Consider the following 23,559-nt stretch of genomic DNA (forward strand, 5'->3'; position numbering starts at 1 on the left):
GGAATATGTGTTTAAAGGGTAGATAGTCAGGGAATATGTGTTTAAAGGGTAGATAGTATGGGAATATGTGTTTAAAGGGTAGATAGTATGGGAATATGTGTTTAAAGGGTAGATAGTATGGGAATATGTGTTTAAAGGGTAGATAGTATGGGAATATGTGTTTAAAGGGTAGATAATATGGGAATATGTGTTTAAAGGGTAGATAGTATGGGAATATGTGTTTAAAGGGTAGATAGTATGGGAATATGTGTTTAAAGGGTAGATAACAAGGGAATATGTGTTTATGGGGTAGATAGCCAGGGAATGCGTGTTTATGGGGAAGATAGCCAGGGAATACGTTTTATGGGGAAGATAGCCAGGGAATACGTGTTTATGGGGTAGATAGCCAGGGAATACATGTTTATGGGGAAGATAGCCAGGGAATACATGTTTATGGGGTAGATAGCCAGGGAATACGTGTTTATGGGGAAGATAGCCAGGGAATACGTGTTTATGGGGTAGATAGCCAGGGAATACGTGTTTATGGGGTAGATAGCCAGGGAATGCGTATTTATGGGGAAGATAGCCATGGAATACGTATTTATGGGGTAGATAGCCAGGGAATGCGTGTTTATGGGGAAGATAGCCAGGGAATACGTATTTATGGGGTAGATAGCCAGGGAATGCGTATTTATGGGGTAGATAGCCAGGGAATACGTATTTATGGGGTAGATAGCCAGGGAATGCGTATTTATGGGGAAGATAGCCAGGGAATACATGTTTATGGGGTAGATAGCCAGGGAATACGTGTTTATGGGGTAGATAGCCAGGGAATACGTGTTTATGGGGAAGATAGCCAGGGAATACGTGTTTATGGGGTAGATAGCCAGGGAGTACGTGTTTATGGGTTAGATAGTCAGGGAATCCGTTTTATGGGGAAGAAACCCATGGAATATGTATTTATGGGGTAGCTAGCCAGGGAATGCGTGTTTATGGGGAAGTTAGCCAGGGAATACGTTTTATGGGGTAGATAGCCAGGTAATACGTGTTTATGGGGTAGCTAGCCATGGAATACATGTTTATGGGGTAGATAGCCAGGGAATACATGTTTATGGGGAAGATAGCCAGGGAATACGTTTTATGGGGTAGATAGCCAGGTAATACGTGTTTATGGGGTAGCTAGCCATGGAATATGTATTTATGGGGTAGCTAGCCATGGAATACATGTTTATGGGGTAGATAGCCAGGGAATACGTGTTTATGGGGTAGCTAGCCATGGAATACATGTTTATGGGGTAGATAGCCAGGGAATACATGTTTATGGGGAAGATAGCCAGGGAATACGTTTTATGGGGTAGATAGCCAGGGAGTACGTGTTTATGGGTTAGATAGTCAGGGAATCCGTTTTATGGGGAAGAAACCCATGGAATATGTATTTATGGGGTAGCTAGCCAGGGAATGCGTATTTATGGGGTAGATAGCCAGGGAATGCGTGTTTATGGGGAAGATAGCCAGGGAATGCGTGTTTATGGGGAAGATAGCCATGGAATACGTGTTTATGGGGTAGATAGCCAGGGAATACATGTTTATGGGGAAGATAGCCAGGGAATACGTGTTTATGGGGTAGATAGCCAGGGAATGCGTATTTATGGGGTAGATAGCCAGGGAATGCGTGTTTATGGGGAAGATAGCCAGGGAATGCGTGTTTATGGGGAAGATAGCCATGGAATACGTGTTTATGGGGTAGATAGCCAGGGAATACATGGTTATGGGGTAGCTAGCCAGGGAATATGTGTTTATGGGGTAGATAGTCAGGGAATGTACACATAAACATAGAGAGCACCATTGAACAAGGTGCATTATATCATTATGGGGAGAAGAGATAGAGGTAGATGCTGATTATGTAGGTGTTCTAATGGGAAAGTCCCATCATATCCTACAAGGCTGAGAGTTGGCAGCAGAGCAGACTCCCCATGTCAAGACAGCAGTTGGCTTGCCATCACAGAGATGTTGAGATCACAGGCCTTTAGCTTTCATGCTTCAACACAGATATCCTCCCAACCGTTGAGGAAACTGTACAAAGATACCAAGATGGTGGCTTTGAAATAAATATGCTGTTCAGCCATTGTCCGAAGATCATATGTTTTATATAACGTTCTAATTCCTGTTTCGTTCTAAATATTGTTTTGGATACAGTTGGATAGAGACATGCAGGTACTAAGAGGGCTATATCTCCTCCTTTGAGGACAAGCCCCTATAAAATAATTTGGCTATCACTGAAATTGCATGGATATTGTAAAACAATCTCTCTGTGAAACAATTTCACACAAAGAAATAACCATCAACTCAGTGGACACGCGTTCTGCTGCGTTAAAGCTGTCAGCAGACTAAAAAAAAGATAAGGTATTACAACAAAAAGAATGGGACACAAAGGTTTTCACTCAGTCTGGAGGCTGGAGAGATTTCTTGGCCACCTTGGCTCTCTTTCATTGTTCAATAATACTATTAATCAGGACTATCATTCTGCAACTGTCAACAGAGCTTACTTAGCCCTTATCGCGCTGACCTCCAGTTTTATACAGCTGCCAAGCCGCTGAACAGACCAACGGTAAAGGTCATTTTTTATTTGGCCCTGGCCGTGTCATTGTGAGGCCGCTACGTGAGCAAGTTCCACAGAGTGACTTTGAAGTTTTTATGCATGCATGGGAACCTCGCTCTTGTCTCTCAACATAATGGCAATCATAAAAAGAACAACAATGATCTCGTAAATAGGTTTATGTATTTGAACTCACCAAATTCAAAAGACAAAACTATAGACACCTCTTTAGAAAATGTGAACTTTTAAAACTGAGTTAAACTTGTTTATTTTTTATAATTTTTTTGTCAGTTGGTTCATCAAGAAAACCATAGAGGTAATAAACAGTGTGGTCCTCTTAGTTTCTGAACCCAAATGTTAAAACATTTACAATACATCATTAAATGTTCCAAACAGATATCAAAAAGACAAATCTAGTTCACTGACTTTAATAAGGATACACTGCACAGACTTTAAATGTGATGCGTACAGCAGAGGGCTTTTTGGGAAAAAATCAGCAAATTACAGTTTTCCCCCCACATTATTTTAAGACAATCTCACAATGTGGCCCAAGCTAAGTGAGAAAACTGGTATCCTCAGATTAAAAGAAATATTATTTCTATATAGATATAATTTCTAGTGGTTTCTCTATACAGTACTGTATATTTAACTGCAAAAATATATTCTGAAATAAATAAATATATAACATAAATATATGTATCTAGAAATGAATAAATAATACATTTTGAAATGATATCTGTGGCAAATATATTTCTGCTTCTTTCAGCATGATCTAGTCACATGTAAAACGAGAAGAAAAAGGTGAATTCCTTCAAAATCCTTCTTGAATGAACAGAGCCCCCCCAAATAAAAAACAAGGTTCTTTAACTGTATAGAATCCCATAGATTTTGCCATTCTAACAATAGATAATAGAACAGTTCTATCATTATGTTCTATCTCTATGTTTTATCTCTATGATTCCAACTAGATCCTCAGTCCAAAGACACGTCCTGAAATGTATTGGCCCTCAAACAGAAGAGTGACCCTCCCTCCCTCCTGCATCAGCATCGCTTCCTCTGATCCTGTTCCTCTCCTATTCCACACGACAGCTACTCTCGGGGGTCAGTTGGCCCCTGGAACAAACAGCCTCCTCATGCCTTGGTGTACATGTTGACAATGTCAGACATTCTAGACTGTCTTTGTCACCGCTGAGAGCTGGCCCGTGCATTCTGAGGGGAGGCCCCTAGCTAGTACCTTTATCCCCAGTGTAGGCCTTCCCTGCTGGCTGTCTGGAGCTGGGGCCGCTGTAGGGCTGGGACTGGGGCTGAGGCCGGGGCTGCTAAGGGATTGGTTGGCTCCACTGTCTTAACACCGCCAGTCACACTGCCTGGCCTGCACACATCCCTGCTTCCCACAGCAGGAGGGACTAGAGCTCAATACACAGCTATTCCTGATCTGATCTGGGACGGTGGGTGCAGGCCAGTCTCAGCTGTGGCCCAGAATCTCCTTGTACAGCTCCGGTACCCGGTCAGGGTCCACGGGCCTGGGCAGGAAGTGGGTGAACTTCTGGTGTCGCCTGGACTTTGTTCCATCCCGAGCCGTGCCGTCCTTGTTTAACGCCACAAAGTAGCGAGTCCCTTTGTCTCCGTGCTTGTAGAGGTTGGAGGAGTATGTGTTGTACCAGTTCTCCTCAAACTGCTCCCTGAAGACACACTCAGCGCTCAGCTTCTCCTGCAGGGTAGAAACCAAGTCAGATCAGATTATGATGTCAGATTCGTTGACAATAAATCAACGGTCTTACCAGAGCAAGGATACATTTGTGGTAAGGCTGCTTGGTTTGTTTTGTTTATTTGAATGCCCATTAGCTTTTGCCAAAGCAACAGCTATTCTTCCTGGGGTCCACACAAAATCATCAAACATGACAAGTAACAAAACACTGATCCACAAGAACAGTCACACAAATGTAAAATACAATGCTATACAAACAATACAACTAAATAATAATGTGTGTGTAGATTGTGTGTTAGAGTATGATAGAGTGTGTGCGTATATTTGTGTGTGTGTCATTTCACAGTCCCTATTGTGGACGATGATAAGACCATAACTAGTGCAGAACTGGATCATTTATGGAAGAGTGACAGCAGAACTGGATCCTTTATGGCAGAGTGACAGGAATAGTCAAGGAAACCCATTAATGCCACCTGCTGGTATATTCTAATGTATATTGGACAACAAGAGACCCAGAGACCCTTCTACAACACATATGTAATGAGAGGTGGGACTACAGAAACAGCAGAGAGACAGTAAATGATTGTAATACTTACAGAACCATAGAGCTCTCCCTTGTCATTCATCCCCAGGTAGAGAGCACTGTCCACTCCTCGAATGCTTATCAATCCAACAGCAATGCTTATGAATTCCAAAATACCTGGAGAATAATAAATCCGTTGTTCCAGGTGTATTTCACCAGAGAAACCTTCTATCACAGATTGTGACACACTAGGATAGAGTATAGCCACATTTTCCCTATGGGACTTTCACATTACTTCCAGTGATAATTATTGAACAAATTATAACAGTTGCACTATTGCTTTAGGGCTAATATTGGCAACTGATGTTATGGTAGGAAACTGATCTTGTTACACAAATAAAAAAATATAATAATAAAAAGTATTATTATTATTATAACAATAACTTGTATTATATAATAATGATAAAATATTTGGTAACATTTTTAACCATAAAATATGAATGTGTAATATGAGATCTGTAATAACACACTAATAACTTGATAATTACCGAATCTACTGTGGTCCTTTCTTGTCCCTTGCACAGTGCCACCAGGAAGTATTTCCAGATGAAATCCAGTTCTACAGTATAACTGCCTTCTCCGGAGAATCCCTTTTAAAAGTGTTAAATCTGCCGTGGCGCTCCGGGACAGGCTTTCCCCGGCACCAGGTACGAGGTGTTCACCCTGACCCAGCAATACCGCTGGACTCTCTCCAAGAGACGTCAGGAGAAAATGGGACCCGACGTGTCCTACACCATCAATGCCGTGCAAGAAGCTTCCAACTTCACCCAGAGCAGCCATCGCAGCAGAGTCCTCCCGTTCGTCAGAGTTGGAGCGAGTAAAGTTCAACAGAGAGATCCTGAGTGAGCGCTGTCGCGTCGACAGTTACCAGATTGCTACTCTGTTGCCTATTGCATGTTTACGTTCGCGTCCGTTACTAAGCAAATGCTCTGTTGAACTGAAACGGATAAGTCCCTTTTTTCCCTTGACATGTATACTTTGGGTAATTCGTTCCAAATTATGACCCTACCGCTTGATGTCTTCATCAGTTGAGTTAAGATAATGTTGTTCAATTCTGGTAGTTCCCACCGCTCACGAAGGGTTGAAAAATTGTGAAAACCATATACAGTAGCAAGTCAGAACCTTTTACAGAGAGCTACCAATGTATCCAACCCCTCTTTCTATGAGAGACACAAGACCACTGCTCTGCAGGTAAGGTAGGCTAGCTGTTGGAGGATTGCGCACACAGTGCCTAAAGACGTGAGGCAGGTGCAAAATGACGGGGACTTTTAGTGGGCGGGGCTATCGTTCAGACTTGCCTTGGCAGAGATTTTTTTCTTCCTAAGGTATAACATAAGACAGAGAGCGAGAGAGAGAGAAAGAGAGAGGGAGTTTGATCATGTATTTGGTTACATTGCAATATGTTGGCCATTGATTGTACTTTGCTACTTACCTATGGCAACGATAGTGACAGTCCTATCGCATTCTCACACTCATTAGTCTACTTCAGTTTGCACTGCACCAACCAGCAAGAGCAATTACCACAACCTAACAAACACCGTGATGTGATCAAAATACTTACACATGAAACAACACATAAAATAGCCTATGTATTGAGCTATATAATCAATGCAATGTGATGCCTCTATTTTAAGGCATTGCCATATTAACCCGAAAAATTCTAAGAGAAACTTGGATTCTTGACTGAGAGCCGCTACAAGACTGGGAGCGCAAAACATTCAGGTAAAACGGGGTGAAACGTCACACGGATTATCTCGCGATGAAAAAGAACAGCTTGCCGCGATCTTCTGCTATGACACTTCAATGAACAACAGCCATGGCTGCCTTCCGTAGACTTATTTCCACATCGACTAATTTCTCATCTACCTCAGGGAGATTTGTATTTTGGAAACAAACACCGAAGAGAACTAAGACATTTAAACGTATTGCAACTGGAGTATGTATCGCCACCGGAGCTGGTTTCGCGAGTTATTACAATGTCCAAAATACACTGTCAAACCAAATCGATAATGGTTTACTTCTCGCATTACCAGAAGTATCTGCTACAGATAAGGTATTGTATAGCCTACTTGTCATGGCATGGGGCATTAGTATATAAAGCATGTATAATAAATATCATATTTATCTGTCTATGTAATAGCCTAGCAGATAGCCTAATATTAATAATGCACGCAATAGGCTGCCAGTGAGTGACTCTGTAGCTACACGTTAACATGCCCACTCAACTCACAACGCGAGGCAGAGCTGAAAATACTATTATTTTCTGGTAAGATTCAAGGTTGACGTTCCGTGATAGTAAAAAACCCATGGCATAAATAAAAAACGATCAAACAGGGATGCATTGTGTAGACAGAAACACACATGGCCATTTAATTTAAATGGACCAATGTGACTATTTGTCCCATTATAACAAGGGCGCTGTCCATGAAATGGGGTGCTGAAATGTTTTGTACTGGTCTATTTCGTGAATATAGATTAAAATTACGTTACATAAATAAAAAATACATATTAAGACCTCTTATAACAATTAAAATTCTCCCTCTTTTTTGAATCTTTTTTTTAATTTTTTACAAGTGCCATGATTGCTATGTGAGAATAGGTGGAGGCAGTCTTCCTCGTCATAATATGCTTGTATAGGGCTATTTACATAGAGTGAGAAGACTTGGACACGTACAGGCAAACAGACAGGCAGTGACAATAATAATAGTGGAAACCAATAAGGCCCAGTGAGGCGTTGCTCTCACTCCCTCTGTTTAGTTGGCAGGTTTGTTTTAGGATGATCTGTGGGATCATTGCTGTAAAGCCTTCATTAGACTGTTGGATCAGTAAACTGTGCTGAAGTCACTGACCGCGGTCTAGTTTGCAACCCTGCTTTTACATTGTGTTCCTTTTTTAATACTTCCCAAATGGCACCCTATTCCCTATATAATGCACTATTTTTGACCAGGCTCTAGGGAATGGGGTGCCATTTGGGGCATAGCCTTTGTCCCCACCCTCTTATCTAACTCTAGGGTGGTGAGGGTGGGAGTGGTGGTGACGGGACGTGGCTTGATGTAACCTTGACTGGGGGTTTGAGACACAGGAATCCAGGAACGTAGGAAACTGGACACGAGGACTTGGCGGAGGGGCTGACATTTGATGGTGGGGGTTTACCCAGAGGAGGAGGGGTGTGGGGGCAGGGGAGAGGGCGGGGAAGAAGGGGGGCACACATTCCCTGAGGTGTTTGCTGTGTGCCCAGTGGGCCTGGCACTCTGCCACCAGAGAGAGACGTCCACTCTGTCCTCACCAGGCCAGGCAGGCCTGCCTCCTGATATCGCTGTTTTCTAAACATTTGTAGGAACGTTATCTGGTACACGCCAGGTGCCCATTTTTTGAAGTAAGACATGGGTTCTAGTTTTTAGCTCATGGGTTCTTCAAATTGGCTCATGTCCCCTGTAACTATTCTCCAAGTCAATGCTGTAAATGAGAATGTGTTCTTACACTAATGTTTGCCCATGAAAAAACATGTTGTTTTTAAAACTATTAATTGAAACTTTTTTCACACTTTGCTTAAAAACATTAAATTATTTTGGATATATATATGTGTGCGTGTGTGTGTGTGTATGTGTGTGTTTTGTTTCAGGCCAAGACATTTGATCTGGATGATGGGGATGTGTACATGTCGTCCCATGAGGCCAGGTTTCGGTTGTTCAGCTCAGTGGAATATGAGGGACAGCTCTATATGACCCCACTGAACTTCATTGAGTCTGTCACCATGGGTGAGCCTAAGAGTGAGTACTAACCATCACACACACGCACACACGCACGCACACACACGCACGCACGCACGCAGGCACGCACACACACACACACACACACACACACACACACACACACACACACACACACACACACACACACACACACACACACACACACACCACTTGTTGCTTCTCCTCATATAGTCGATAAATAGTCATCAAACTAAGATGTTGACATATGGTGCTGATTAAATAACAATCTTCAGCAGTTCTATTCTGTACTGTACAGATGATGATGGTAGCGTCCGAGGTGCCAATGTTGTTTGCTGGACACTCACACCAACACTCTTTATGTAAAGGCCTTGTGAGTGACATAAAAATAACTGTGTGATTGGCTAGGAGTCAAGTAGATACAGATCTTTACTAGCAGCACCACTGTTACGTCTCATTTCTGTAGCAACAAACTCTGACGGACAGAAAAACAGACAGACGGAGACAAAACAGCATGTCTCAAGTGATAGACATTCATGATGTCTGTGAATCATGATGATTTTAGTCACTACATTAGAAGCTGTTAAACACATGCTAAATTATCAGATATAAACTCACAGTATTGGGATTGAATAAAGATCTTGTCTCCTTCCCAAATGGCACCCTATTCCATAGATAGTGCACTGTGTAGGGAATAGGGTGCCATTTGGGACATAAGCCATGTATTCTGGGGCCTGTTGATGTGGTGTGTCTTGGTTTCCCTGGCATGTAACGAGGGGTATAAATGGAGCACTAATGTGAATAGCACACATTGCGTCAGCCTTCTCTCCTCACTCTCTCTGATGGCTAATGTGTTACGAAATAGGGATAATGACGTTTTATGGTTTTATGCTGTGGTTGTAAAATCAGATAAGTTTTTTTCCCTGACTGAGGATGTTTGGAAAAGTCTGGGATATAGGGCAATTATATATCACAGAATATTGTCATCATTTACATACAGTATTTCATATGAAAATACCTTCTGCTTTGCGTTGCTGTTCAATTAAAATGATATCGCCAGAATCCCGTTTTCTAAAATTGTGGGAGCCTGTATGGTATTGTGGTAACCTATGTGGTATTGTGGTAACCTATATGGTATTGTGGTAGCCTGTATGGTATTGTGGTAGCCTATATGGTGTTGTGGTAACCTATATGGTGTTGTGGTAACCTATATGGTGTTGTGGTAACCTATATGGTGTTGTCGTAGCCTGTATGGTATTGTGGTAACCTATGTGGTAGTGTGGTAACCTATATGGTATTGTGGTAGCCGGTATGGTATTGTGGTAACCTATGTGGTATTGTGGTAACCTATATGGTATTGTGGTAGCCTATATGGTATTGTGGTAACCTATATGGTGTTGTGGTAACCTATATGGTATTGTGGTAACCTATGTGGTATTGTGGTAACCTATATGGTGTTGTGGTAACCTATGTGGTATTGTGGTAACCTATATGGTATTGTGGTAGCCTATATTGTATTGTGGTAACCTATATGGTGTTGTGGTAACCTATATGGTATTGTGGTAACCTATATGGTATTGTGGTAACCTATGTGGTATTGTGGTAACCTATATGGTATTGTGGTAGCCTGTATGGTATTGTGGTAACCTATGTGGTATTGTGGTAACCTATGTGGTATTGTCGTAGCCTGTATAGTATTGTGGTAGCCTATATGGTATTGTCGTAGTCTGTATGGTATTGTGGTAACCTATGTGGTATTGTGGTAACCTATATGGTATTGTGGTAGCCGGTATGGTATTGTGGTAACCTATGTGGTATTGTGGTAACCTATGTGGTATTGTCGTAACCCTATATGGTATTGTCGTAGCCTGTATGGTATTGTGGTAACCTATGTGGTATTGTGGTAACCTATATGGTATTGTGGTAGCCGGTATGGTATTGTGGTAGCCTATATGGTGTTGTGGTAACCTATATGGTGTTGTGGTAACCTATATGGTGTTGTGGTAACCTATATGGTGTTGTCGTAGCCTGTATGGTATTGTGGTAACCTATGTGGTAGTGTGGTAACCTATATGGTATTGTGGTAGCCGGTATGGTATTGTGGTAACCTATGTGGTATTGTGGTAACCTATATGGTATTGTGGTAGCCTATATGGTATTGTGGTAACCTATATGGTGTTGTGGTAACCTATATGGTATTGTGGTAACCTATGTGGTATTGTGGTAACCTATATGGTGTTGTGGTAACCTATGTGGTATTGTGGTAACCTATATGGTATTGTGGTAGCCTATATTGTATTGTGGTAACCTATATGGTGTTGTGGTAACCTATATGGTATTGTGGTAACCTATATGGTATTGTGGTAACCTATGTGGTATTGTGGTAACCTATATGGTATTGTGGTAGCCTGTATGGTATTGTGGTAACCTATGTGGTATTGTGGTAACCTATGTGGTATTGTCGTAGCCTGTATAGTATTGTGGTAGCCTATATGGTATTGTCGTAGTCTGTATGGTATTGTGGTAACCTATGTGGTATTGTGGTAACCTATATGGTATTGTGGTAGCCGGTATGGTATTGTGGTAACCTATGTGGTATTGTGGTAACCTATGTGGTATTGTGGTAACCTACAGTGGGTTCAGTCTGCTTTCCAACAGACACTGGGAGACAAATTCAGCTTTCAGCAGGACAATAACCTAAAACACAAAGCCAAATATACACCGGAGTTGCTTACCAAGATGATATTGAATGTTCCTGAGTGGCGTAGTTATAGTTTGGCTTTAAATTGGCTTGAAAATCTATGGCAGGACTTGAAAATGGCTGTCTAGCAATGATCAACAATCAACTTGACGATTGAAGAATTAAAAAAATAATAATAGGCACATTTTGTACAATCCAGCTGTACAAAGCTCTTAGAGACTTACCCAGAAAGACACAACTGTAATCACAGCCAAAGGTGCTTCTAAAAAGTTTTGACTCAGGGGCGTGAATACGTTTGTAAATGAGATATTTTTGTGTTTCATTTTCAATAAATTTGCAAAGAAATCTTTGTCATTATGGGGTATTGTGTGTAGATGTGTGAGAGAAAAAAAAATATTTAATCCACTTTGATGTCAGGCTGTAACACAACAAAAGGTGGAATAAGTCAAGGGGTATGAATACTTTCTAAAGGCACTGTATATGGTACTGTGTGAGCCTATGTGGGTGGTTTCAAACTTGTTCCCATGACAAAAAGGAGCATCTCAGGTATTTCAGAGAAATTGCCTGTTTGCTTAGAACAGTGTTGGTTTTAATTCTGCCAAGGTAAATGGTCACTCTTTTCTAGTGATTTTAATGATTTTCTCTCTTCAAAGAATGAGCCAGCCAGCCAGCCAAATAAGCCCTGACCCAATGTATTCCTATACTGAGGCTAAAATGTCTGTTGGGAAAGGCACCCGTATAACTCTGGTCCCCATTGTTAGAGACTGATGTATGTCTAATGAAAGAGTTCATAGTCTGTGTTGATGTGTCTGTTTTACAGGACATAGCTAGCATTGCTACACATAGTTTTCTCAGGGTTTTTTCATCAACATTTTAGTCAAAACCGCAAAGATCTTCTGCTGAGCAAATATATATACGCAAGTTACAATTTCTGAGTTACAATTCAAATAAGGAAATCAGTCAATTGAAATACATTCATTAGGCCCTAATCTATGGATTTGACATGACTGGGCAGGGGCGCAGTCATTAGTGGGCCTGGGAGGGCATAGGCCCACCCACTTGGGAGCCAAACCCACCCACTGGGGAGCCAGGCCCAGCCAATCAGAATGAGTTTTTCTCCACAAAACGACAGAAACACTCCTCAGTTTTATCAGCTCATCAGCACCAGTAGGCTGGTCTCTGACGATCTCACAGGTGAAGAAGCCAGATGTGGAGGTTCTGGACTGGCGTGGTTACACGTGGTCTGCGGTTGTGAGGCTGGTTGGAAGTACTGCCAAATTCTCTAAAATGACGTTGGAGGCGGCTTATGGTAGAGAAAATAACATAAAATTCTCTGGAAACAGCTTTGGTCGACATTCCTGCTGTCAGCATGCCAATTGCACGCTCCCTAAAAACTTGAGTCATCTGTGGCATTGCCAATCTGTGGCATTGTGTTGTGTGACAAAACTGCACATTTTGATCATGCTGTTTAATCAGCTTCTTGATATGCCAATCGTGTCAGGTGGATTATTTTGGCAAAGGTGAAATGCTCACTAACAGGGATGTAAACACATTTTTGCACAGAAATAAGCTTTTTGTTCATATGAAAAATGTCTGGGACATTTTATTTGAGGTCATAAAACATGGGACCAACATATGTTGCATTTATATTTTTGTTCAGTGTATTTTTACTGGACCACTGTGCTATGAAACCCCTGGGTCACTCTAATCTTTATACATTTCAGGCCTTGGTGTGAATGTGAATTAATTTTTCAGGGGATTAAATGCACAAATTGAGGATTTCCCCTTCCTCTTATATTTGCTTGTCCACCCAGACACCTCCATTTGGTGGGAGAGCTCTACAAAGCAAAGGGTCATCATAACTGCTTCCTCCATCAGAAACAGACCTTAAAGTTATTGTCACTGTTATCATCCCTCTGGGGTGGTAGGGCCATGTGAATCACCTAGCCAGGTGTTTTTATGAAGCCAACGCCTTATCTTATGGCCAGGGACCTTTTTATTGGGTATTGGAATGCGTTCCTGGAGATATGGCACTCATGTTTCAGTACAGCCCTGAGTCCAGCTGTCCTTTCTTACACATAGCCACTTGTTTTTCCACCATAAAGTACATTATAGGCTTGTTCATAGCATGTTGTGCGAATAATTGTAATTTTTTTCACCATGAATAATACTGATCAGTTAATTTATTCTGAACAATACTTTATTTTTTCTTTTTAGAAAAGAGGATTTGGAAGTCTCTAACAAAACAGGTGGGAGGTTTGTGATTATAGCACTGCATGCATTGACAAGTGTGAAAATGTATTTGAAATAGAACCCTGCTTTTCTCTTCTAAGAGAATAATCGATGTACACTGAGTGTACAAAAAATTAGGAACACCTTCCTAATATTGAGTTGCACCCCCTTTTGCCCTCCAAACAGCCTCAATTTGTTGGGGCATGGACTCTACAAGGTGTGGAAAGCATTACACAGGGATGCTGGCTCATGTTGACTCCTATGCTTCCCACAGTTGTGTCAAGTTGGCTGGATGTCCTTTGGGTGGTGGACCATTCTTGATACACACAGGAAACTGTTGAGCGTGAAAAACCCAGCAGCATTGCAGTTCTTGACACAAACCAATGCACCTGTCACCTACTACCCCGTTCAAAGGCACTTCAATCTTTTGTCTTGCCCATTCACCCTCTGAATGGCACACATTCACAATCCATGTCTCAATTGTCTCAAGGCTTAAAAATGATTATTCATAGTGTCACCTCCCCTTCATCTACCATGGAAAAGGGTGTTCCTAATCTTACACTCAGTGTATAATAATGAATTATTCATGTTTGTGTACTGATTCTTCAAAGAGTAAACACTGATTTTCTTCCATTGTTGAAGGAGTTGGAACAGATGCTGGCAGACACCCCTCCTGTTTTTAAAGGATCATCCAATTTATTCAGGAACCTACGTCACCGAGGTAAGACTCCTTAACTCTCTCTATCATCAAGAATATGGCCAGTGGAATGTTTGCAGGTTCCATATACCAAATCAATCGAGAACAGAGTACAGGCAGTAAACACCATCTTATCTTTCCATCAAACAGTGATGTTGTCATTTGCTCTCAGGTAACCTTAGATACGAGGGTGAAGGAAATCTACCCTATATAGGATGTACCATTGATTAGCGATACCGTTACCAGTTATAATAAACTACATCCCTGTACTGAGAATGAGATGTGCTTGTATTTTCAAAATAGTGTAGCGATCTTTGAAATATGAGCCACGTTACGATTCCCATCAAGTAGGTAAAATGTATTGCTGCAATGCATAGTGTTTGCCTTTTACACAAGAGACCCGGGTTCGCTTCCCACTCCCTCGATTCACTACAATATTGACAAGCTGAGGAAAGGAGGTAATTGTAAATGTTCTTCAATGTTGTTATTTTCATGGAAACATGGTTCAAGTAACCTGTTCTCATTGCTCCCTGAAGAAGTGAACATCACTCCCTGCGTTTCAAACCCTGTGTTTGGTGTATAAGTTCTCCCTGCTCTCTCCTCTGTTGCTTTAGCTAAGTGCCAACGCTGGGATCTGGGGCTTTTAATCCTGCTGTTAAACATGGCGGTTTTGCCGAGAAAAAAAGGATTGGATTGATCAGCGAACAAAGCCTTGCTTTGAGAATGAGAGGTGCTGTTTGAACCCGGTTCTGTTGAGACACGTCCCACTGGCTGCCTCCTGATCACCATGGACATGATGAATCCTAAGAATGGAGTAGGATTACATCTCCGGTTCTGCCACTCTATACGAAGTGTTTCTGAGGAATTATTTCTATTGTCTGACAACATCTTCTTGAGCTCAGAGGTTGGAAGGGTTGAGGATTGGGGAGGGAAGGGGAGGGTTGGAGAGGGGAGGGAAGGTTTCTCTCTCCCTGAGAGAAGGTGTGTGTGGTATTGGTGAGACATGGCTGGAATCTTAAAGATTTTTTCCCTCCAACCTATTTAACCCTTAAAAAGTCAGAGAACTTTAGTCATTTTAAGGCCCTATACATTTTCAACAGAGAAGTTCTCGAGCAGATCAGTCACTCATGTTGGGATGCACCATTTCATTGGGACTTTTCAACAGAAACTCTCTATTGGCACCCAGTACTTCCCCACCGCATTCAACTATCCAAACGCAGACAAACATCAGATATCTGCAGAACTTTTATATGACAAGGAGTATCAGAAATATAAAGAAAGAGGATTTTATTGGATGCACTACCATAGTCCATTCATAGTATTTTTTCCTCCCAAGTGTCCTTTTTTGGTGGGAAATCTCCCTGGAGCAAAGGCCATACCTGAATCCTTTTCCCATAACACCCAGAGCTGTCTGTGCTTTAGTCACTGTCTTCTCCTGCAAACAAACGCTTGGGAATGCTTTCAGAGGCAGCAAGACAACCCTCTTCAGTCTACTGAGATGGACCCTGACAGTTACTCTTCTCTTCTTCTCGCAGTCACACAACAAAGGGAGTTCTAGAACACAAAAAGGAACAGGAAGCCGAATCAGGCATCCACAATCAGTGACAGATCACTGGAGAATGTTTTAAACCTTGTTATCCAAACAGAGGACGCACCGAAGCCAGCACTGGGGCTTCATTTTGTTTGGGGTTGTGTCCAGATAGGTCACTTACGTTGTAAAGCCTCTGTTTGTGTGATGAGAACACCAACCATGAATTAAGAGGCACCTTTCTAAGATGTTATCAATATGAAAGAGAAGATTAGCTGTTGTCTAAAGGTGTTGCACTGTTTCGTGGGGTGTTTCATGCATGTGAAGAGTTAGGACAGGACTTTGAAAAACTCTATATAACTCAAGTAAACTGCTAGACTAATGTTCAATTATTTTAGGAACTTTCTATATACATTTATGACAGTCAAGATTAAAGCCAAACATTTGTATTTTTGTTTCCAGGCATCATCGGTTACACAGAGTATCTATTCCTGCTCTGCATTTTAACAAGTAAGTATGTTTGATTAGAAATTTTATTTAAAAAAGAAAACATACGTAAGATGTTAGTTTGAACGTGGTTTCTTGTCTTATCTCTTTTCTCGGTCCTTTCCCAGAACCTCATGCTGGCTTTAAGATAGCTTTCAACATGTTTGATGCAGATGGAAACAAAATGGTGGACAAACGGGAGTTCTTGGTGGTATGTAATTATCTTAAGGTTAAGTGAGAAGGATAGTTCCTTTGGTTAGTGAAGGAAGTCTGAATAACATCGGAACATCTTCTGTCTTCTAACCAGCTTGAGGAAATCTTCCGTAAGAAAAAGGATAGAAAAGAAGCAGATGATGGTGCTCCAAGGTCTGACAAGCTGGTAAGGAGAGGCATTTCTTTTTGGAATATTCTCCGCATTTAGGCCATGCATTTATTCTAGGTATTAATTCCTGTAAAGTTCAGTTAGATAGAAATGACGAAGAGCAATGTTTCCCCATTATACATTTAAAGTTTGGAACAATAAAATTGTCCTGCAGGAAGTATGGAAGTCAGGGAGAAAGTGTTTGAGCTGTAGACAGACGGTATGTTGGATATGGTAGACTGTAGACAGACCGCATGGTGGATGTGGTAGACTGTTGACAGACATTATGGTGGATGTGGTAGACTGTTGACAGACATTATGGTGGATGTGGTAGACTGTTGACAGACATTATGGTGGATGTGGTAGACTGTAGACAGACATTATGGTGGATGTGGTAGACTGTAGACAGACATTATGGTGGATGTGGTAGACTGTAGACAGACATTATGGTGGATGTGGTAGACTGTAGACAGACCGCATGGTGGATGTGGTAGACTGTAGACAGACCGCATGGTGGATGTGGTAGACTGTTGACAGACATTATGGTGGATGTGGTAGACTGTAGACAGACGGTATGTTGGATGTGGTAGACTGTAGACAGACCGCATGGTGGATGTGGTAGACTGTAGACAGACCGCATGGTGGATGGGGTAGACTGTTGACAGACATTATGGTGGATGTGGTAGACTGTTGACAGACATTATGGTGGATGTGGTAGACTGTAGACAGACATTATGGTGGATGTGGTAGACTGTTGACAGACATTATGGTGGATGTGGTAGACTGTAGACAGACATTATGGTGGATGTGGTAGACTGTCGACAGACATTATGGTGGATGTGGTAGACTGTTGACAGACTGTATGGTGGATGTGGTAGACTGTAGACAGATATTATGGTGGATGTGGTAGACTGTAGACAGACGGTATGTTGGATGTGGTAGACTGTAGACAGACCGCATGGTGGATGTGGTAGACTGTTGACAGACATTATGGTGGATGTGGTAGACTGTTGACAGACATTATGGTGGATGCGGTAGACTGTTGACAGACATTATGGTGGATGTGGTAGACTGTAGACAGACGGTATGTTGGATGTGGTAGACTGTAGACAGACCGCATGGTGGATGTGGTAGACTGTTGACAGACATTATGGTGGATGTGGTAGACTGTAGACAGACAGTATGGTGGATGTGGTAGGCTGTAGACAGACATTATGGTGGATGTGGTAGACTGTAGACAGACATGGTTAATGTGGTAGGCTGTAGATAGACAGTATGGTGGATGTAACACCAGGATTTGATCACAATGATAAGACAGACTATCTGAGTGAGGTCCTATCACATCAACAGTACAACAGGATTAGTCTTATTCAGTGAACCAATGAAAGGAGTGTACATTTTTGTAAATGTTTACATTAAAATTAATGTAAAGTCTTTAGATTGATAGACTATGAAATGTTTTGTGATAATGTCCTGTATTGTTGAAGATACCTTTGAACATAGAACAATGGACAGTCTTCCCTGCATGTTCTAACATGGTTCTATCTCTACCCTATCTCTAACATGGTTCTATCTCTACCCTTTCCCTAACATGGTTCTATCTCTACCCTGTCTCTAACATGGTTTTATCTCTACTCTATCTCTAACATGGTTCAATCTCCAGCCTCTTTAACATGGTTCTATCTCTACTACATATCTCTAACATGGTTCTATCTCTACCCTATCTCTAACATGGTTCTATCTCTACCCTATCTCTAACATGGTTCTATCTCTACTCCATATCTCTAAAATGGTTCTATCTCTACCCTATCTCTAACATGGTTCTATCTCTACCCTTTCCCTAACATGGTTTTATCTCTAACATGGTTCTATCTCTACCCTATCTCTAACATGGTTCTATCTCTACCCTTTCCCTAACATGGTTCTATCTCTACCCTCTCTCTAACATGGTTTTATCTCTACTCTATCTCTAACATGGTTCTATCTCTAACATGGTTCAATCTCCAGCCTCTTTAACATGGTTCTATCTCTACCACATATCTCTAACATGGTTCTATCTCTACCCTATCTCTAACATGGTTCTATCTCTACCCTATCTCGAACATGGTTCTATCTCTACCCTATCTCTAACATGGTTCTATCTCTACCCTATCTCTAACATGGTTCTATCTCTCCCCTTTCCCTAACATGGTTCTATCTCTAACATGGTTCTATCTCTACCCTGTCTCTAACATGGTTTTATCTCTACTCTATCTATTTTAACCTTTATTTTACTAGGCAAGTCAGTTAAGAACAAATTCTTATGTTTAATGACGGCCTAGGAACAGTGGGTTACCTTGTCAACTCGGGGATTCGATCTTGCAACCTTTCGGTTACAAGTCCAACGCTCTAACCACCTGCTGCCCCATGGTTCTCTACCCTATCTCTAACATGGTTCTATCTCTACCCTATCTCTAACATGGTTATATCTCTAACATTGTTATATCTCTACCCTGTCTCTAACATGGTTTTATCTCTACTCTATCTCTAACATGGTTCTATCTCTAACATGGTTATACCTCTAACATTGTTATATCTCTACCCTATCTCTAACATGGTTATATCTCTAACATTGTTATATCTCTACCCTATCTCTAACATGTTTCTATCTCTAACATGTTTCTATCTCTACCCTATCTCTAACATGTTTCTATCTCTACCCTATCTCTAACATGGTTCTATCTCTACCCTTTCTCTCACATGGTTCTATCTTTACCCTATCTCTAACATGGTTCTATCTCTACCCTATCTCTAATAATGTTCTATCTCTACCCTATCTCTAACATGGTTCTATCTCTAACATGTTTCTATCTCTACCCTATCTCTAACATGTTTCTATCTCTACCCTATCTCTAACATGGTTCTATCTCTACCCTATCTCTAACATGGTTCTATCTCTACCCTATCTCTAACATGGTTCTATCTTTATCCTATCTCTAACATGGTTCTATCTCTAACATGTTTCTATCTCTACCCTATCTCTAACATGGTTCTATCTCTACCCTATCTCTAACATGGTTCTATCTCTACCCTATCTCTAACATGGTTCTATCTCTACCCTATCTCTAACATGGTTCTATCTCTATCCTATCTCTAACATGGTTCTATCTCTACCCTACCTCTAACATGGTTATATCTCTACCCTGTCTCTAACATGGTTCTATCTCTACCCTATCTCTAACATGGTTCTATCTCTAGCCTATCTCTAACATGGTTCTATCTCTACCCTATCTCTAACATGGTTCTATCTCTAGCCTATCTCTAACATGGTTATATCTCTACCCTATGATTAACATGGTTCTACCTCTACCCTCTCTAACATGGTTCTATCTCTACCCTGTCTCTAACATGGTTCTATATCTTGCATGCCCACATCCATCTTTCCCCTGCATTTTATAGAACTTACAACTGTATGGGAACCGGGAGTCCCGTGCACAGAGAGTATGTATTCTCCCTCTCACCAGAATATCTGCACTTTCTGTTATGTGTTTTCTTCATGGCTAGCCTGTTGCATGTGGCCTATTTTGCTTATGAAAAATGTAAGGAATCTACTGTAGTAACTTAGCCAAGTGAGCTAATGGGCATGAAAACCACGGAAGCCATTCCATGCTAAATGCATTGATGGTATTACTGTATCTTGGCCTTCTCATGTGCAAGGTTAGCAGAGCGTCATGCGAGCTGCGAGGTAGCCAGGACAATGCAGCCGTAATGGGTCCAGTCCAAACTCTGGCTGTGCCGCTGGACTGCCACAGCAGAGCAGATGATTTATGTACTGGCCTGCTGTCTGTCAGAGTGGCTGGCTGAGCGATGGGTTCCTTTTCAAAAGGCCCTTATCTGAAGACTGACAGCATTCCTCCCGGACCCCCATGTTTTATTTTTACAGTTTCTTAAAAAGGGGTATTTGGGCTCGGGTTACCTTTTGTGGTGGGCTTGACCATGCTGATCGGCGTGCCAGTCAGTGAGAGCTATAGAGCTAGTACTGCTAGAATGAATGTCTCAACACAGACACATAGAAAAGGGTGCTGCTGCAGCTAGCAAGAAGAAAACCTGTGCTTTTGAGATGGTTGTTTTAAGAGCTGTTGGGTTAAGGTGTGTCTTGGTTTTGATTTGTTCTGCATCACTCAAGGTATCCTCTCAGAGAATGGTTCAAAAGGCAAATCTTTTCAAACTCTACATGACAGGCATGTCTTGAAACCTGCGGTTGGGCTTTCCCCACCCGTGTATTCTAATTACAAACGTTTCATACTCTTTTAATGGGCCGAGATGGAGAGAGAGCAGCGGTACATTAAAGACTTAGTAATTAGCTCTGGGATCAAGTCATGAATCTCCCTCTGGTGAAGAGCGATGAAGCGCAGAGGAAGATATGTTTTATCAGCTGTCTCAACTGTCTCATTCCCCTGCCAGGCATGGAAAAAGAATAAGATAAATAAATATTATGAAATGAAGCAAGACACATTTTGAGGACATGTGTTAGAGGATCTGGCCCTCACTGGTTGGCTGTTCGTGGTGCCTTTGAACAAGGCGATGTCGAGACATGAGAGACATCGAGAACCAGGGCAAAAAGGATGAGGTAAAAAAAAATCAGCACTTGTCAACAGAGTGTTTTGCTCACCTGTGGGTGGAGGCAGAAGTTGGCCCTGGAAAACTGTTTCACTGGGAATATTTGTTTCAAGGAAAGCCCTAGAGCTAAAACCTGATTGAATGATGAACAGTACTACAGTTGAAGTCGGAAGTTTACATACACTTAGGTTGGAGTCATTAAAACTTGTTTTTCAATCACTCCACAAATTTCTTGTTAACAAACTATAGTTTTGGCAAGTCGGTTAGGACATCTACTTTGTAATTACACAAGTAATTTTTCCAACAATTGTTTACATGAAGATGATTTCACTTATAATTCACTGTATCACAATTCCAGTGGGTAAGAAGTTTACATACACTAAGTTGACTGTGCCTTTAAACAGCTTGGAAAATTCCAGAAAATTTGAGTCAATTGGAGGTGTACCTGTGGATGTATTTCAAGGCCTACCTTCAAACTCAGCGCCTCTTTGCTTGACATCATGGGAAAATCAAAATAAATCAGCCAAGACCTCAGAAAAATCAATGTAGAACTCCACAAGTCTGGTTCATCCTTCGGAGCAATTTCCAAACTCCTGAAGGTACCACGCTCATCTGTACAAACAGTAGCACGCAAGTATAAACACCATGGGACCACGCAGCCGTCATACCGCTCAGGAAGGAGACGTGTTCTGTCTCATAGAGATGAGCGTACTTGGTGCGAAAAGTCCAATTCAATCCCAGAACAATAGCAAAGGACCTTTTGTTGAGGAAACAGGTACAAAAGTATCTATATCCACAGTAAAACAGGTCCTATATCGACATAACCTGAAAGGCCGCTCAGCAAGGAAGAGGCCACTGCTTCAAAACCACCATAAAAAAGCCTGAATACGGTTTGCAACTGCACATGGGGACAAAGATCGTACTTTTTGGATAAATGTCTACTGGTCTGATGAAACAAAAATAGAACTGTTTGGCCATAATGACCATTGTTATGTTTGGAGGAAAAAGGGTGACGCTTGCAAGCCGAATAACACCATCCCAACCGTGAAGCACGGGGGTGGCAGCATCATGATGTGGGGGTGCTTTGCTGCTGGAGGGACTGGTGCACTTCACAAAATAGATGGCATCATGAGGAGGAAAATTATGTGGATATATTGAAGCAAAACATCTCAAGACATCAGTCAGGAAGTTAAAGCTTGGTCGCAAATGGGTCTTCCAAATGGACATTAACCACAAACATACTTCCAAAGTTGTGGCGAAATGGCTTAAGGACCACAAAGTCAAGGTATTGGAGTGGCCATCACAAAGCCCTAACCTCAATCCCATAGAAAATGTGTGGGCAGAACTGAAAAAGTGTGTTCGAGCAAGGAGGCCTACAAACCTGACTCAGTTACACCAGCTCTGTCAGGAGGAATGGGCCAAAATTCACCCAATTTATTGTGGGAAGCGTGTGGAAGGCTACCTGAAACGTTTGACCCAAGTTAAACAATTTAAAGGCAATGCTACCAAATACTAATTGAGTGTATGTAAACTTCTGACCCACTGAGAATGTGATGTGAAGAAATAAAAGCTGAAATAAATCATTCTCTCTACTATTATTCTGACATTTCACATTCTTAAAATAAAGTGGTGATCCTAATCTGACCTAAAACAGGGAATTTTTCCTTGGATTAAATGTCAGGAATTGTGAAAAACTGAGTTTAAATGTATTTGGCTAAGGTGTGTGTAAACATCCGACTTCAACTGTACATGTAATGTTATCATTCATATAACTAGTATTACTAGTACTGTTACCAAAGAGTAATAATGCTAGACTCTCCATTATTATATCAATAGGACTGCAGGAGTAAAGGAATTCACTGTTGCATGACCTTACTGAGTGAGAGTTGGTCACACTGGTGAGAAGCAGCCTTGTTTGTTTGATGTCACACTAGTCCAGACATAACATTCACTTGGATGAAAAAGACACTGACTTCCACAGACACTTTGGGATGTTGCATTTGAAAGAATCATTGTATTCTTGAAATGTATTGGATGGTTTCAATTGCCCATGATTATACAAGAGTGGCAACATTTTCTCATTGATAGGGTGTAACCTGCCTCCCCCTCTGGGACATGGTAGGGTGGGCCACTATCAACTACAATGAACAAAGAGCGATATCATTCCAAAATGTTTATTTAATCACAATCTGATCCCATTTCACAAGTGTGGATGAAAAGTACACCGTAACCTGCATTCAGCTCGCAGCTATGTTCAAACGATGATGTATTCAGATTGAGTGGATTCAGTTACACTGTAAACCTGTCATGAATTCACCCTTCACGCCCTGTGTGTCTCGGACATATGCAGCTGTCTTG

At 41.5% G+C, this 23,559-nt stretch overlaps 2 protein-coding genes across 5 annotated transcripts in view; one reads left to right on the forward strand and one right to left on the reverse strand.

Moving 5' to 3' along the window:
* Positions 1–4,030: 4,030 nt before the first annotated feature.
* LOC139391014 (fibroblast growth factor 20-like) lies at positions 4,031–5,646 on the reverse strand. The gene is made up of 3 exons (XM_071138477.1): positions 5,355–5,646; positions 4,880–4,983; positions 4,031–4,286 (listed from the first exon to the last, which is right to left on the reverse strand). Exons 1-3 carry the CDS (start codon positions 5,644–5,646, stop codon positions 4,041–4,043), a joined length of 642 nt encoding a protein of 213 aa, XP_070994578.1. The 3' UTR covers positions 4,031–4,040.
* Positions 5,647–6,642: 996 nt separating this feature from the next.
* Positions 6,643–23,559, forward strand: part of LOC139391186 (calcium uptake protein 3, mitochondrial-like) — a 48,128-nt gene continuing 31,211 nt past the window's right edge. For 2 of the 4 annotated variants that reach the window (XM_071138773.1, XM_071138775.1), the window contains exons 1-8: positions 6,646–6,919; positions 8,489–8,636; positions 13,516–13,547; positions 14,173–14,251; positions 16,218–16,265; positions 16,370–16,452; positions 16,549–16,620; positions 20,041–20,082. In XM_071138773.1, coding sequence (XP_070994874.1) covers positions 6,683–6,919; positions 8,489–8,636; positions 13,516–13,547; positions 14,173–14,251; positions 16,218–16,265; positions 16,370–16,452; positions 16,549–16,620; positions 20,041–20,082 — 741 coding nt within the window. In that variant the 5' untranslated portion in view covers positions 6,646–6,682. Of the gene's footprint in view, positions 6,920–8,488; positions 8,637–13,515; positions 13,548–14,172; positions 14,252–16,217; positions 16,266–16,369; positions 16,453–16,548; positions 16,621–20,040; positions 20,083–23,559 lie in introns of all 4 variants that reach the window. The other 2 variants (XM_071138776.1, XM_071138774.1) reach the window with 2 other exon arrangements.

This window comes from Oncorhynchus clarkii, chromosome 31 (assembly GCF_045791955.1).
Source record: "Oncorhynchus clarkii lewisi isolate Uvic-CL-2024 chromosome 31, UVic_Ocla_1.0, whole genome shotgun sequence".
Classification (NCBI taxonomy): domain Eukaryota; kingdom Metazoa; phylum Chordata; class Actinopteri; order Salmoniformes; family Salmonidae; genus Oncorhynchus; species Oncorhynchus clarkii.